Source organism: Agelaius phoeniceus, chromosome 31 (genome assembly GCF_051311805.1).
Source record: "Agelaius phoeniceus isolate bAgePho1 chromosome 31, bAgePho1.hap1, whole genome shotgun sequence".
In the NCBI taxonomy this organism is placed as follows: domain Eukaryota; kingdom Metazoa; phylum Chordata; class Aves; order Passeriformes; family Icteridae; genus Agelaius; species Agelaius phoeniceus.
The window spans coordinates 8,709-24,370 of record NC_135295.1 but is presented as its reverse complement, the minus strand read 5'-3'; the positions used below and the strand labels follow the sequence as shown (position 1 = coordinate 24,370).

Genomic DNA, 15,662 nt, shown 5'->3' with positions numbered 1-15,662 from the left:
CAGAAACCTTTCAAGGCTCATCCAATAAAGCCCCGTGGCACTTTGTTCTTCCCCCTCCTCCCAAATCTCCATCCGTGTGAGCCAGCATCAGCAGGAAACTTTGCACGGAAGCTTGCCAGATAAAATAGCTCTATCATCTGCCATTAGTTTTAGAGAGTTCTTCACAAATAGATTAAAAATTACTTATTATTTTTCAGCTGTGTCCTAAGTTAGGGATGGGCCAAGTCTTGTGTCTTTGTCTCACAGAAAGGTGGTTCACATGTCCTTTAATATCATATGTGCAAATATTTCCAATCTGCATTCTGCCTTATCAGAAGGCTAATTAATTACTTTATTATAGTATATTACATTACATCTAAACCGATTCTGCCAAGTACTCAACCCTGCACACACCACACACTACTCGTTACTGTCACCCAACAGTCCCGACACGTACACACGCTTGGCCCCGACAGGCCAAGGAAACAAAACACCATCACTTTGGGTAAACAATCTCCACGCTGCATTCTACTTTGGCACAAACACAGGCACAGTAAATGAGATAAGAATTGCTTTTCCTTCCTCTGAGGTTCCGAGAATGTGAATCCCAGAAATATTCTTGGGAAGAATTGTGCCTTGCTTTTCTCTGTGAAGAGAAATGCGGTGACAGGTGCACCCTGGCCTCCAGGGCAAAGAATCACGGAATGGTTTGGGTGGGAAGGGACCTTGAGGTTTATCTTTGATTTATGCAACACTTCAACAGGCAAGAGGGGGCTCATCTGCTTCAGAGCTGCTTGCTTTTCTCACACCTTTCACAAGCAAAGCCTGAAGCAAACCCTCCCAAGTTGCCCTATCGACCAGGGGACCCCTTAGCACTCGGTGACACTGCCAGCAAAACCTCAAACTTTTACTCACACAGGGACGAGGCCGTGCACTCGGTCGTAACACAGATTCACTTTTTCCAACAGTAGCCTCGAACTTTCTTTGTTCTCTCTGCAGGCCATTTTGCAAGCACACCAATTAACAGACTACACAAGTTTCACCAGCAGACTTCAGCTAAATCCAAAATTGGTTTCTACCCCGAGTAAAATTTCCAACCCCCTGTTCCAACCTGCGATGTTTGGAATTTTAGGAGGTGGCAGCCCACTCGAGATCAAAGGTCCCGGGCAGGGTGCAGGCCCACGGACACAGATGCCATCCCTTTTCCACGGGAAACAAAACTCATCACCCCAGTTTCCTTACATCAGTTTGCCAAAGATGTTCACCACTCCCAGGTCACTCAGAGTTCTCGTTGGCTGCAAACTCGGTCTTGGAGTTACGGAGTTACGCTTCCTCCTAACACTTACCTCCTCACCTTAGCCCCCTGCTGCTGCGTCCCCTTCTCCGCCCCTAACCCTACTCTATTTTCCAGCCCGCCCTTAACCCGTCCCACCACACTTCCCGCTCCATCCGTTACTTCACCCACCGCCCACCCGTGAGTCCCCTGCAGCAGCACCCAGGAGCCCGAACCCTCGGAGGACGGCGCAGCTCTTGCAGCAGGACAACACCCAGGCGAGACAGGCAGGGACAACATCTGTGGGCTGCAGGGTGTCACAGGGGGCTGCGGGCTGAGGGGAGGGGGCTGGAGGGTGACACAGAGGATGGGGGGAGCTGAGAGGCAGAAGGGGGTGTTAGGAGCAACTGGGGGGCTCCAGGGTGGCACAGAGATGCTGAGAGGCTGGGAGCGGGGAGCTTGAGGGTGACAAGAAGAGGGTGAGGGGGAGCAGATGCCTTGAGGGGCAAAGTGGGGGCTGCTTGAGGGTGACAGGTGAAGCAGCGCTCACACCACCCCTAACCAGGTGGAGAGCGCACGGTGGAGGCCAGGGGGCCAAGGGACAATGTCAGAGGTCTCGGGGTGGCACACAGACATTGCGGGCTGAGGGGCAAGGAGGGGGAGGCTTGACAGATGGAGAGCTCACACCGAGGGTTAGGGGTACAAAGGACACAGGGTACCAGGTAGGGTTAGGGTACAGGTGCAGCAGCCCTCAACCCAACCCCAAGGTCACCCTAAAGAGCACCCCTAGGACCCCAGTTTTCCCCAACAGCAGCACAAGGCAATAACCCCAATGCTGGGACAGCCCCAGAAGTCTCCCAGCAGCTGCAGGCAGCAACCCTAATAAAAAGGTAGCAATGATGTTTGTGGTCTAGAGAGTGACAGGTAGGAGTTGGGTGCTGAGCAGTTTTTTAGGGTTTTTTTAAGGGTTTTTCTCATGGCTTTAAAAGGATATTTTAGGGCTTTTTTGGAGGAGTTTTCCAGGAATTTTCCGGAAACGTTTAGGATACTTTTAGGGCTTTTTCAGGGCTTTTAAAAGATTTTGTTAGGGTATTTTAAGGGCTTTCTTAGTACTTTTAAGAATTGTTTGGGGGGGGGATTTGGGTGTTCTTGGGGGTTTTTTTAGGACTATTGAGGGTATGTGTAGGACTTTTTAGGGCTAGGGTATTTTTAGGGTTTTTGAGGAAATTTTTAGGTTTTTTAGGGTCTTATCAGGGCATTTTAAGGATTTTTGGGGTATTTTTAGAGCTCTTTTTGGACTATTTAGGGTATATTTAGGAATTTCTAAAGGTTCTTTGGGGATTTCTAGGGGTTTTTTAAAAGTAGGATATTTCCAGTGTATTCTAACAGCATTCTGAGGCTGTTTTTAGGTTTTCATGGAGTTTTTAGGACATTTTGAAGATCAGGAGGTTTTCAGGGAATTTTTAGGTTTTTTTAGGGTCTTTTCATGGCACAACACATGGAAGCTGAGGGGCAGCTTGAGAGGCACTGTGGGGGCTTGAGGGTGACAGAGGCTGGGAGCTGAGGGAGGAACAGGGAGAGGAGACAGCGGGTGACACACAGAGATGCTGAGGGTGGCAGGGGCAGCTGTAGGGTGACACAGAGAAGCTGGGGGCTGCGGGGCAAAGGAGAGGGGTCAAGGGTGACACACAGGAGGTGAGGGCTGGGGGGCAGAGGGACCGGTTGAGGGGTAAAGGGAGAGGGCTTGAGGGCTGGACAGTCCAGTGGAGATCAGGGGTGCACGGTACAGCTGTACCACCCCTCACCCCAGGCCTAACCTCAGCCTAAGCAGCCCCCCTAAAAACAGCCTTTTCCCCCAACAGCAGCACAACGCAGCAACCCTAACAGCGAGACCAGACAGCAACCCTCACACAGCAGCGCAATGACAGAACCCTCAGAGGACAACAGACCCACTGCAAAAAGGTAGGGCCGACATCTGTGGGCTAGACAGCAAGAGGTAGAGTTCGGAGACTGAGCACGTCTTTGTGAGGTTTCTTTCCAGGACTTTTAAAGGTATTTAGGAGATTTTGGAAGGGACTTTTCTGGGACTACTTAGGGTATTGTTGGGGCTTTTTCAAAGCCATTTTATGAGTCTTTAGCATATTTGGAAGATTATGGTCAGGTCAGAGGAAACACCCTCTGAAAAGGCAGAGTTTTAGGACTGCAGTGGAATGCTTTAGCAAGGGGCCAGCAGCGGCACAGTGGGTTGGGTCCCACGCCGCCAGTCCGAAGGTTGTAAGTTTTAGACCCAGCTAAGTTGTTGTGGTTAGGGTTAGATGCTCTCAGCTTTGGTCTGGGAGAACTTCTGCACAGAAAAACTCACCCCCCGCGTTTCCCGACGCCAGTTTGCAGGAGGTGCTCGGCACTGCCAGGGCAGCCCAAGTTCTCGGCGGGGGCAGCTTCGCTCCCGGAGAAATCCCGCGCCGGCCCTCTTCCCCGTAAAGCCAAACTCACCCCCGCTGCGCGTCGACGTCTGTTCGCAGGAGGCACCTGGCACTCCAAGGGCGGCGAGAGTTCTCGGTGTCAGCAGCCGCGGTCCGTGAGAAATCGTTCTCTGCGGTTTTGGAGGCCGAATCGCAGTTTCGGCCACGGGCACACAGAGAGGAAAGACGGTTAATTTCCTTAGAAAGGGAAGTCTGGCAGCCCATGGTTTAAGGGGCAGACGAAGGGCTGTGCAGGGGAAGGAACTCCTCACAGGACCTTTCTTCACCTCAAGCCCACTCCAAGGTCTAGCAGCCCCCCGTGTGCCCAGCTGCTTTCAGAGGGTTACCCAGGCACACCCGCACAGGGAGCCGCTAGTCCAGAGGGGCTAACGGGGGCATCCCAAGGGTCCCTCCAGGAACTACGGTCAGAGCATCCAGCACGGACTAGGGAGCAGCCGGACCCACCCGGGCACGGAGCATCACTTTGAGAAAATGCCAAGGGAAGAGCCCTTTTGCCAAGGGGCAGCATCTGAGCAGGCCAGGCAGCATGTGGGGTTCCAGGAGAGGGCTTTCAACTTTCCCCTTTTACTGTGTCAGTCCCTCCCAGGGTCCCCAGACCCTCCACAGCACTCCCAGAAAGGAGAGGGGTTATTAGGAGAAAAAGGGTTTAGAAAAAAGGGAAAAAGTTTCCTTTTCCTTTATTTTTTGTGTTCAAACTGGGAGGAAGTCTGCTTCCCCTGCAATTTTAATGGTCTCAGTTGAAAGAACCCCTGCCTTTTTTATGCTGTTAGGGGTGTTAATTGACAGGGAGTCCTCATTTTCTATTATTTTCCAGTTTAAGTAGAAGGGGAAAATCTTGCCAATGTTTCTTATGGGTTTGAATTAAGGGTAGCCATCCCCTTTTTGTTGTCCTGAGGCCTAAATTGAGGGAGAAGCCCAGCTATCCCTCCATAAGAGTTTGAACTGAGGGAAAAATCCCTCTTTTTTCATCACTGGAGAGATTTAAAGTGATGAAAACCCCTCTTTTCCCAGTATTAAGGAGAATAAATTAAAGGGCAGAAGCTATTTATTTGCTATTGTATTAGTTTCAGTAGAGGTAACTGCCCCATTTCCTCTGTTTGAGGGGTGCACTGGAAGGAAGCTCTGCCTTTTTCAGCATTTTAAGGGTTTAAAACTACATTTCACAGCCCTTCTTTCTGTGCCATAGGACCAAGTATCTCAGAGCAGGGTGAGCCTGGCATACACTTAACCCTTACACTGCCTGGGAAGCTTTTATTTTTCTTATTTTTACTTATAATGTAGATAGGCCTAATTAGAGGTCCCAAGGAGACTTAGACTATTCATATCATAAGCATTCTTTTCCACCCAGCATAGTCATACATGAAGTACTACTTAGTAGCCACTAAGGAATAATTATGTAAGTTAACAGCAAATTGCCCAATTTATCTAGTTATGCTGCCTAAACAGAAACTTTTATTTCTTACCAGTTTTCTGCCCATTTACTCCAAGTAGTTGTTGCAAAAAAAGAAAGCACTGTTATTTTTCTGAAGAGTTTTCTTCTATAACAAGCCCTTTGCTCCCCTTGACTTCAAGTCAGAGGAGCCAAACAGCAGCAGCTGCTCTGAGGGTTTTTATACCCGGTGGGATTCGCCCCCTCCCTTTTCCTGGGTGCCATGGGAACGAGAGGCGGGCACCATCAGGGGTATATTAACCCCAGCCTTTGCCCAGGGCCTTCATTCCCCCTCTGGGAGGTGCTGGGATAAGAGCTCTCCTCTCATTTCAGTCAAGAGGCTCTTTCAGCTTATTTCAGCTTGTTTTCAGCAGGTGTTTCTGGGTATCTAAAGCAACAGAGGTTTTGAAGATACTGTGAAGAAAACAGCATGGAATACAGGGAGTATTTAAGTTCACAATTTTGGGTTTTGTGTTTAGGGGTGGTGAAGCGCATTTGTAATTTCTCATTTTGTTCTGATTTGGTTTTGTATTTTTTTTTTTTTTAGGAGGAGTGCAGCTTCCAGAGGCTTCAGGTTGTGTCAATTACAACACTTTTTTCAGCAGTTTCATTGTGTCACAAGAGGGATCTGCCCGGTGTCCAAGATGATGTTTGAGATTGAGGCTTCAGGTGAGTTGAGGATTGTGACTGGGAGAGGGAGGGTGAGCGGGTATCCAGTTAGGAGTTATTGTTGGGGGGGTGGTTTTGAAGGCAGCAGGGTGAGAAAGGGTGTTTATTTGAGCCCCCCACCCAAGGCTTTTTAGAAGCCTATTAGAGGCATTCACATGTCTTACAGCACACAAGGTCATCCACTGCACTCACAGGAATGCCATTTCACTTTGCCTTCCTCTAACCCAGGTGCCACTCACAATAATAGGCACAGCCTTGGAATCAGGATGAAGCTGGAGCCTGAAGGAGCCAGGCACACTCAGGAGAGGGCAAGTAGCTGACTCGCTGGGATTTGGCCCACATAACTCTGTACTCATACTCTGGTTTTGTTTTTCTTTATTGTAGCTGACCGAGAGGCTAACAGGCCATCACGGGGCCCTCTGAGGCAGACTCATTTCAGGCGCAACGTGGATCCACATCACCGATCATCCAAAAGATAAGTCAGGGCCACGGCCTGGAGTTGGGACAATGGGAGAGCAGCGGGTCGGGAGTTCCTGGGACAGATTTAAAAATTAGCAGCGGGAAAAGCAATCCCCTCCAAGGGGCCTCTTAGGACAGCTAAAGGGAGAGGCTCTACTTGTGACGGCAGCTTTCAGGCAGGCAGCGCAGAACAGTTCCGGGCCACGTCGTGTTGTCCGGCGTACCGTGTTACCTAGTGTGTCTTTGGGGTCCCTTTTGCCTTTTCCCCTCGAGGCCCTCACCACAAGCATAATGTGTTGTGTTTGTTATCCCCCTGTTTGTCACGTTCCGTGTCACGGGTGTCCGCACATATTTGTGCCGGAGCTGCTCTGCCCTGCCCTGCCACGCCACATAGCCTGCTGCAAGAGGACAAGTCCCAGGGACTTGCAGTTTGTGGGGCGTTGCCAGAATCTAGATGATATTCCTAGGTAGACACGAGATGTTTGGAGCTGTGAAGTTATCCTGCAGGCCTTTGACTTTTGTCCTCACTTTCTTTCAGACGCAGAAGGATAAAATCCCGGGCAAAATCCATCCACCCATCCCGAGTGAGGAGGTTCCCCCGAGCAGGTCAGTCACTGTTTGTCTCTGCAGGGGGAGTGTCAAGTGTGACTCTGTTACAGCTCTGGTCTTTTTCTTTGTAGGAGGTAAAGCTGGATATCAGCAGTCAAGATGAGGTGGGCAAGGTGAGCATTGAGTAGCATCCAGAAGCAGTTGTTATTGCTCCAGTCTCACTTTCCACTGCAACTCTAAGCATCTGTTCCTGTTTCTGCGCTTTAGGCAATCCACTCGGAGTATACCGAGCCCCAGTCACCAACCGGCCGACACACCGGGTGTGCCGCTCTCCCGAGCCCTGCAGAAGAATCACGGGACTCGTCGATGAAGCCTCTGCCTTTTCTGTTTAAAGGTGTCACCAGGGTAGCCTTGGGCACTGGCCGAGGAGTCACGGTGAGTCGGGGAAGTAGGGAGGAGGAGCGAGGGTCCCCTCGGGTTTCAGCAATGCCACATCACCTCGTCTCCTCTTACCCCAGGCTTGCCCCGTGACAACGGCATCAGCCTCGGAGCGTGGCCGAAGGGTGCGGCCCCAGAGCCGGGCATTCTTGGGAAAAAAGTGAGTGGCAGAATTGTTGGGTTTTGGCCAGTGTGCTTCAGAGATCATGCATTGATATTTGCATTTATTTCATGTAGCTGACTAAGAAACAACAGGAAGCTGTTGAACGACAGTGCCAGCAGGAACTTCCCAGATGTCGAGGCTGCCTTCTTTTGCGCCTGACACGGACCTGCATCTCCAGCTGCGCGAGAGATAAGTAGAGGGGTACAACCCACAGAGGGGATGAAAGCGGGGCGCAGGGTAGGGACCCACCGGGAGGGGTTTTTGAGTCTCCTTTGGAGATGGGGGTGTCCATGAAGCGGCCCCTTAGGCCCCATAAAAGCAAAGCCTGACTTTGGGTCCCAGCTCTGAGGTGTGCAGGGCAGAGCAGTCCCGGTGTGTATCGTGTCACTTGTCTTTTGTGTGTTATGTGTTGTTTGGATATGTCATGTCTTTTACCTTAGGCCTTGCAGGGGCCTGTCAGAAACCCTGGCATCATTGTTAGCATCTGTGATCTCTGCATTCCTCGACCTGGCACCCAGGCCATAGAACTTTTGACTGGGGAGCTCAGACAGGCATCAGACTCTCTTGTCTCTTTAGAAGCATCCGGTCAGGTGTCTTTTCAGGTCTTGTTCTGAGCTGTGTGGACAGCTCTGCCCCGCCAGGATCCATTGTGGCGGACTAGGACTTGAAAGAACGTGAGGGCAGGTAGAGGCTTCTGGCAGTAGGATTCTCGGGCATCCATCTTTGCAGTTCTTGGAATAAATCATTTGGTTAGCATCTTCTTCCTCCAGGTTTCTCTGAGCCTCATCAGCTCACCATCGGTCTCCCCTCGGTCATCTCCTTTTGCATTCTCTCAGTCTTTGCAGCCATTTTCCTTGCCAGGAGCTTTCTGTCTGTGTTGTGTCCCCGTTGTCTGTCACGTCCCGTCCTGTGTCACGGGTGTGTGCACACATTTGTGCCGGAGCTGCTCTGCCCTGCCGCATAGCCCCTTGCAATAGGAGAAGTCCCAGGGACTTGAAGTTTGTAATGTGGGGTGTAGTTGGAGTCTAGGTGGGATTTGTAGATGGACACAAGATATCTGGAGCTCTTAAGTTATCCTGCAACAGTTTGACTCTTGTCCTAACTTTTTTTTCAAGTTCTGATGGATTAAATCTGTGCCAGAGGGCCCCATCCCAGGTGAGGAGGTTCCCCCGAGCAGGTGAGTCACCATTTGTCTCTGCAGCAGAAGTGTATGTGGTGACTCTGTTACAGCTCTGTCCTTTGTCTTTCTTTTTAGGAAGTAAATCTGGATACCAGCAGTCAAGGTGAGCAGTGGAGAGAAGTAGCTGTTATTGCTCCAGTCTCAGTTTCTGGTGCAGCTCTAAGTTTCCATTCTCTTTTTTGTGCTTTAGGCAATCCACTCGGAGCCTGTCAAGCCCTCGTCACCAGCCGGCCGATGCACCGGGTTCCCTGCACGTGTGAGCCCTGTGGATGCCTTACAGGACTTGGTGATGAAGCCCTGAACTCTTCCATTTAAAGGTGCCATCCAGGTGGCCCTCAGCAGCTGCCAAGGAGTTGAGGTGAGTAGGGGAAGTAGGGAGGAGGAGCGAGGGTCCACTCAGGTTTGAGCCGTGCCAAATCACCTCATCTCCTCTTAACCCAGGCACCCCCCGTGACGACGGCTTCGGTCTCTGAGCGTGCCTGAAGCATGCGGCCCGAGCAGCTGAGCGTTCTTAGGAGAAGGGTGAGTAGCAGACTTGTGGGGTTTTGGCTGATGGACTGCCAAGATCCGGCACTGATGTTTGGTTTTCTTTAATACAGCTGTCTAAGCTGTCTAAAAGCCCGGTGCCAGCAGGACCTTCCCAGCTGACGAGGTGGCCTTTCTTCGCACCCGAGACCGGCATCTCCAGCTGCGCGAGAGATAAGTAGATTGGCATGATCCACAGGGGGGATGAAAGCAGGGTGCTGGTTTGGGAATTACTGGGAGGGGTTTTTGAGTCCGCTTTGGAGGTGGGGGGTGTCCATGAAGCGGCCCCTTAGGCCCCATAAAAGCAAAGCCTGACTTTGGGTCCCAGCGCTGAGGCGCGCAGGGCAGAGCAGTCCCGGTGTGTATCGTGTCACTTGTCTTTTGTGTGTTATGTGTTGTTTGGATGTGTCATGTCTTTTACCTTAGGCCTTGGAGGGGCCTGTCAGAAACCCTGGCATCCTTGTTAGCATCTGCAATCTCTGCATTCCTCGGCCTGGCACCCAGGCCATAGAACTTTTGACTCGGGAGCTCAGACAGGCATCAGACTCTCTTGTCTCTTTAGAAGCATCCGGTCAGGTGTCTTTTCAGGTCTTGTTCTGAGCTGTATGGACAGCTGTGCCCCGCCAGGATCCATTATGGCGGACTAGGACTTGAAAGAACGTGAGGGCAGGTAGAGGCTTGTGGCCGTAGGATTCTCGGGCATCCATCTTTGCAGTTCTTGGAATAAATCATTCGGTTAGCATCTTGTTCCTCCAGCTTTCTCTGAGCTTCATCAGCTCACCATCGGTCTCCCCTCGGTCATCTCCTTTTGCATTCTCTCAGTCCTCGCAGCCATTTTCCTTGCCAGGAGATTTCTGTCTGTGTTGTCTCCCCGTTGTCTGTCACGTCCCGTCCTGTGTCACGGGTGTCTGCACACATTTGTGCCGGAGCTGCTCTGCCCTGCCGCATAGCCTGGTGCAATAGGAGAAGTCCTGGGGACTTGCAGTTTGTAATGTGGGGTGTAGTTGGACTCTAGATGGGATTTGTAGATGGACACAAGATATCTGGAGCTCTTAAGTTATCCTGCAACAGTTTGACTCTTGTCCTAACTTTGTTTTCAGATTCAGATGGATTAAATGTGTGCCAGAGGGCCCCATCCTGGGTGAGCGCTTTCCCCCGAGCAGGTGAGGCACTATTTGTCTCTGCAGCAGAAGTGTATGTGGTGACTCTGTTACAGCTCTGTTCTCTGTCTTTCTTTTTAGGAAGTAAATCTGGATACCAGCAGTCAAGGTGAGCAGTGGAGAGAAGTAGTTGTTATTGCTCCAGTCTCAGTTTCTGGTGCTGCTCTAAGCTTCCATTCTCTTTTTTGTGGTTTAGGCCATCCACTCGGAGCCTGCCAAGCCCCCGTCCCCAGCCGGCCGATGCACCGGGTTCCCTGCACGTGTGAGCCCTGTGGATGCGTTACAGGACCTGGTGATGAAACCCTGAACTCTTCCATTTAAAGGTGCCATCCAGGTGGCCTTGGGCACCTGCCAAGGAGTTACGGTGAGTCGGGGAAGTAGGGAGGAGGAGCGAGGGTCCCCTCAGGTTTCAGCCATGCCAAATCACCTCATCTCCTCTTAACCCAGGCACCCCCCGGGACGCCGGCCTCGGTCTACGAGCGTGCCCGAAGCGTGCGGCCCGAGCAGCTGAGCGTTCTTAGGAGAAGGGTGAGTAGCAGACTTGTGGGGTTTTGGCCGATGGACTGCCAAGATTGGGCACTGATGTTTGGTTTTCTTTAATACAGCTGTCTGAGAGACATCAGCCCCGTGCCAGCAGGACCTTCCCAGCTGACGAGGCGGCCTTTCTTTGCACCCGAGACCGGCATCCCCAGCAGTGCGAGAGATAAGTAGAGGGCCATGACCCACAGGGGGGATGAAAGCAGGGTGCTGGTTTGGGAACTACTGGGAGGGGTTTTTGAGTCCGCTTTGGAGGTGGGGGGTGTCCATGAAGCGTCCCCTTAGGCCCCATAAAAGCAAAGCCTGACTTTGGGTCCCAGCGCTGAGGTGCGCAGGGCAGAGCAGTCCCGGTGTGTATCGTGTCACTTGTCTTTTGTGTGTTATGTGTTGTTTGGATGTGTCATGTCTTTTACCTTAGGCCTTGGAGGGGCCTGTCAGAAACCCTGGCATCCTTGTTAGCATCTGCAATCTCTGCATTCCTCGGCCTGGCACCCAGGCCATAGAACTTTTGACTCAGGAGCTCAGACAGGCATCAGACTCTCTTGTCTCTTTAGAAGCATCCAGTCAGGTGTCTTTTCAGGTCTTGTTCTGAGCTGTGTGGACAGCTCTGCCCCGCCAGGATCCATTGTGGCGGACTAGGACTTGAAAGAACGTGAGGGCAGGTAGAGGCTTCTGGCAGTAGGATTCTCGGGCATCCATCTTTGCAGTTCTTGGAATAAGTCATTCGGTTAGCATCTTCTTCCTCCAGGTTTCTCTGAGCCTCATCAGTTCACCATCGGTCTCCCCTCGGTCATCTAATTTTCTGTCCTTGTGCTCCTTGCAGTCATGCTTCTTGTCTTGAGATTTCTGTCTGTGTTGTCTCCCCGTTGTTTGTCACGTCCTGTCTGTCCCGTTTCACGGGTGTCTGCACACACATTTGTGCCGGAGCTGCTCTGCCCTGCCGCATAGCCCGGTGCAATATGAGAAGTCCTGGGGACTTGAAGTTTGTAATGTGTGGTGTAGTTGGACTCTAGGTGGGATTGGTAGATGGACCAAGATGTCTGGAGCTCTTAAGTTATCCTGCAGCCGTTTGACTTTTGTCCTAACTTTCTTTCAGATGCAGAAGGATAAAATCCAGGGCAGAGCCACCCATCCCACGTGCGGGGATTCCCCCGACCAGGTGAGTCCATGTTTTTCTCTGCAGAGGAAGCATAAATGGTGGCTGTTACAGCATTGTTCTTTGTCTCTCTTTTTAGGAAGTCAAGGCCGAGAGCAGAAGTCAAGGCCGAGTGGGTGAGGTGAGCATTGAATAGTGTACAGAAGCAGTTGTTATTGCTGAGGTCTCAGTTTTGGTGCAGCTCTAAGCATCTCCTCTTGCTTTTCTTTTAGGTGGTCCACTTGCCATCTATCCTGGCCGACCATATCTGTGCCAGGTGGGTGAGAGCTTAAGGTATCGGCGTGGCATCCTTGTCAGACTTGGGAGGTTGCTTGGGAGGTTGCGTTTTCACAGAATATCCGCATGCTTTTCTGCTTTGTTTCATTGCAGGTGCCGTCGCTGCCCTAGGCACGCCAAGGAACAGAGGAGGGCAGGTGAGTCAGAGTTTAGGCAGGCTGACCCATAGGTGAGCGTTACACAGCAGCATGCTAAGCGTGTCCCTTTTCTCTTTGCAGGTATCTTCTGGGCAGCCTCCGGAGCGAAATCAAGATTTGAGGTGAGCTGGGGCAGGGGTGCAGAGGAGTCCCGGGGATTACTGTTGTCGAGGGCAATAGTCAGGTTTTCTATTTTGTCTTAGGTACCCTGAGGAGGCTCGTAGCCCAAGCTTGGAAACGGCAGCACTGAAGCCCCCACGGAGAGCATCTCAATGTCCACGTCCGACTGAGGATGGATTTCGTCCGCTCCTCTTCCAAAAGCTAAGTGCCGGAGCCAGCGGTCGGGGGAAGGGGAAAAACCTTTACTCTCACAGGAGGCAATCAGATGTCAGCTTAGGGGACAGGTCTGTAGCGGGGTGGGCTCTCTGGAAGTAAAGGGAGAGGGTTTCCCCTCAGCCTCGCCAGAGCCTTTGCCGGGCAGGGCAGTTCCGACCCATCTCCACATTTCCGTGTACTTCGCGTCGTCCGCCTCTCTTGGCCCGACGTCACAGATCTTTCCTCGGAGGAGCTCCCCTTCACGTCCAGAGCTACGGCCACGGTCACCCGGCAGTCGGCTTCCTTCTCTAGGCTCGCCGAGCCTCTCGAGCATCCTCTTAACTACTTCAGCACTAACTTCTTTTGACGAGTTCCATTTCATCATCACGTGCCATCGTCATAGGGCTCCCTTTCCTTTGCCATCATCAGCCTCTGGCTGATCTTGCACTAGCAATCTCAGGTTCCTAAGGGGACAGTGCCAGGCAGTTGTCACTCGTCTCTGTGTTATGTCGTCCGTGTCTATGTTACGTCGTCCGTGTCTGTGTTATGTAGTCCGTGTCCATCGTCTTCCGCGTCACAGGCCTTTTTCACGTCTCGACGCTTTATCGGCACCATTCCGTGCCACGTAGGCCATATTCTACTTCACGTTCCTTTCCGGATATCCCTTATTCCGGCATCTTTGCATTTTTACTTTGAGACAGGAACGTCTCACAGGGACAAGATGCTCTCATCCGTCTTCCTTCTCACTACCGGCTTTGGTAGTGCCTTTTTTTCCACGCCATTCTCTTGGACTTCCTGAGGGAGCGTCTTACACCCTCCTCACGTGACTGCAGGAGTTCTATAGGTTCCATCTTCCCAGGGGGTATAGGGTTCAAGAATTAATCTTCCAGAGAGCTCTCTCAAGTCCTGGCTTACATTGCCTGTACCTATGTTGGCTTATACTGTATGTACTTATATTGTGTGTACCTATGCTGGCTTATACTGTATGCACTTACACTGCGTGTACCTGTGTTGGCTTATACTGTATGTACTTATATTGTGTGTACCTATGCTGGCTTATACTGTATGCACTTACACTGCGTGTACCTGTGTTGGCTTATACTGTATGTACTTATATTGTGTGTGCCTATGCTGGTTTATACTGTATGCACTTACACTGCGTGTACCTGTGTTGGCTTATACTGTATGTACTTATATTGTGTGTGCCTATGCTGGTTTATACTGTATGTACTTGTACTGTATGTACTTACACTGTGTGTACCTGTGTTGGCTTATACTGTATGTACTTATACTGTCTGTACTTACACTGTGTGTAGCTATGTTGGCTTATACTGTATGTACTTACACTGTGTGTACCTATGCTGGCTTATACTGTATGTACTTATATTGCGTGTGCCTATGGTGGCTTATACTGTATGTACTTACACTGTACCACTTATGCTCGGAGCTGCCCTGTCCTGGCACGTAGTCACAGTTAGGTAGAAAAGTTATAAAAACTTTACTGTTCATCTGTCTTTAATGGGGTTTTGGGTAGAAAATGTATTGGTCAGAGCAGGGACAAGTCCTAGCTGTTAGATAGCCACTCATTGACTGCTTTCTGTCGTCTCACAGGTCCCCGAGGCTCCCAATTTCCCCAGAATCTACCATTTGACATCAAGGAGCGGCACCCAGAAGAAGCGTGGAAGCGCTCTCTTCAGCGTCTCGAGTAAGGGCCACACTGAGCACGTAAGCGGGAGGAGCGTGAGCGACAGCACGTGTCTGTCTGGGTGTGTGAGCGCATGCTGACTGGATTTAACCTTGTGCGTGTGACTTTTGCTTTTCAGGTTTTTCAACTCATTTTTAAATTTAGAATAAAAAATCCCCAGCCGGGGGGTTTTTTTTTTTTCCCCCCCGGCTGGGTTTTTTTTTCCTCGGTCCCGGTCGGTCAGCGAGGCGAGGTTCATCGCCAAAGTTTGGGTGCGGACCGGCCAGGGACCGGGGTTTTTGTCAGGCAGGAGGATTTTTAGGAGGCTCCCGGGAACCACGTTCCCGAGGAGGGGCGTGAGTGCGTGCCCAGGATTAGCAGAGAGGTTGAGGTGTGAGTCAGCATGGGTTTGTGTGTAAGCTGAAGGCAGTGTGTGTGTTGTAGGGTGTTGTGTGTGTGTTGTAGGTTGTAGGGTTGTAACCTTGTCTGAGTTTTGCTTTTCAGGTTTTTCAACTCATTTTTAAATTTAGAATAAAAAATCCCCAGCCGGGGGGTTTTTTTTTTTTTCCCCCCGGCTGGGTTTTTTTTTCCTCGGTCCCGGTCGGTCGGCGAGGCGACGTTCATCGCCAAAGTTTGGGCGTGGACCGTCCAGGGACCGGGGTTTTCGTCAGGCAGGAGGATTTTTCGGGGCCTCCCGGGAACCAGGTTCCTGAGGAGGGGCGGGAGTCCGTGCTGAGGGTTAGCAGAGAGGTTCAGGTGTGAGTCAGCATGGGTTTGTGTGTAAGCTGAAGGCAGTGTGTGTGTGTTGAAGGGTTGTAGGGTTGTAACCTTGTATGAGTTTTGCCTTTCAGGTTTTTCAACTCATTTTTAAATTTAGAATAAAAAATCCCCAGCCGGGGGGTTTTTTTTTTTTTCCCCCCGGCTGGGTTTTTTTTTCCCGGGTCCCGGTCGGTCAGCGAGGCGACGTTCATCGCCAAAGTTTGGGCGCGGACCGGCCAGGGACCGGGGTTTTCGTCAGGCAGGAGGATTTTTTCGCGATCCCGGGAACCACGTTCCCGAGGAGCAATGGTTACTGGGGTGTAATTTAGCAGTTGTGATGGCAGCGATGGTGAGTTTGTGTGTCCTGTGAAGGGGGTGTTAATGGTAGATGAGTGTTGTTTTATGTGTGCTTTTGTTGTTTTGCGTGTCCTGTGACAATAAATCAAGCTGTCATGAAAATAGAAAAAGGTTATCATCTTGTGTTAGTATGT

The 15,662-nt window shown here is 51.1% G+C and overlaps 1 protein-coding gene and 1 long non-coding RNA gene across 2 annotated transcripts; both read left to right on the top strand.

The window, feature by feature from the left end:
* Window positions 1-9,061: 9,061 nt before the first annotated feature.
* On the top strand, window positions 9,062-10,629 carry LOC143696257 (uncharacterized). The gene is made up of 4 exons (XR_013185686.1): window positions 9,062-9,144; window positions 9,222-10,310; window positions 10,389-10,416; window positions 10,504-10,629. It is a non-coding gene; the product is annotated as an uncharacterized LOC143696257 (long non-coding RNA).
* A 543-nt stretch (window positions 10,630-11,172) lies between these two features.
* On the top strand, window positions 11,173-14,892 carry LOC143696256 (uncharacterized). The gene is made up of 6 exons (XM_077192160.1): window positions 11,173-12,003; window positions 12,080-12,121; window positions 12,213-12,256; window positions 12,370-12,413; window positions 12,495-12,535; window positions 12,617-14,892. Exons 1-6 carry the CDS (start codon window positions 11,881-11,883, stop codon window positions 12,623-12,625), a joined length of 303 nt encoding a protein of 100 aa, XP_077048275.1. The 5' UTR covers window positions 11,173-11,880; the 3' UTR covers window positions 12,626-14,892.
* The last annotated feature ends 770 nt before the right edge of the window (window positions 14,893-15,662 follow it).

Excerpts from the sequence above, each read along its gene's own strand:
- LOC143696256 (XM_077192160.1), top strand. The coding sequence starts at position 11,881 with ATGTCTGGAGCTCTTAAGTTATCCTGCAGCCGTTTGACTTTTGTCCTA. Across the intron at positions 12,257-12,369 it reads GCCGACCATATCTGTGCCAG|GTGCCGTCGCTGCCCTAGGC; the intron begins GTGGGTGAGAGC and ends GTTTCATTGCAG. Across the intron at positions 12,414-12,494 it reads CAAGGAACAGAGGAGGGCAG|GTATCTTCTGGGCAGCCTCC; the intron begins GTGAGTCAGAGT and ends TTCTCTTTGCAG.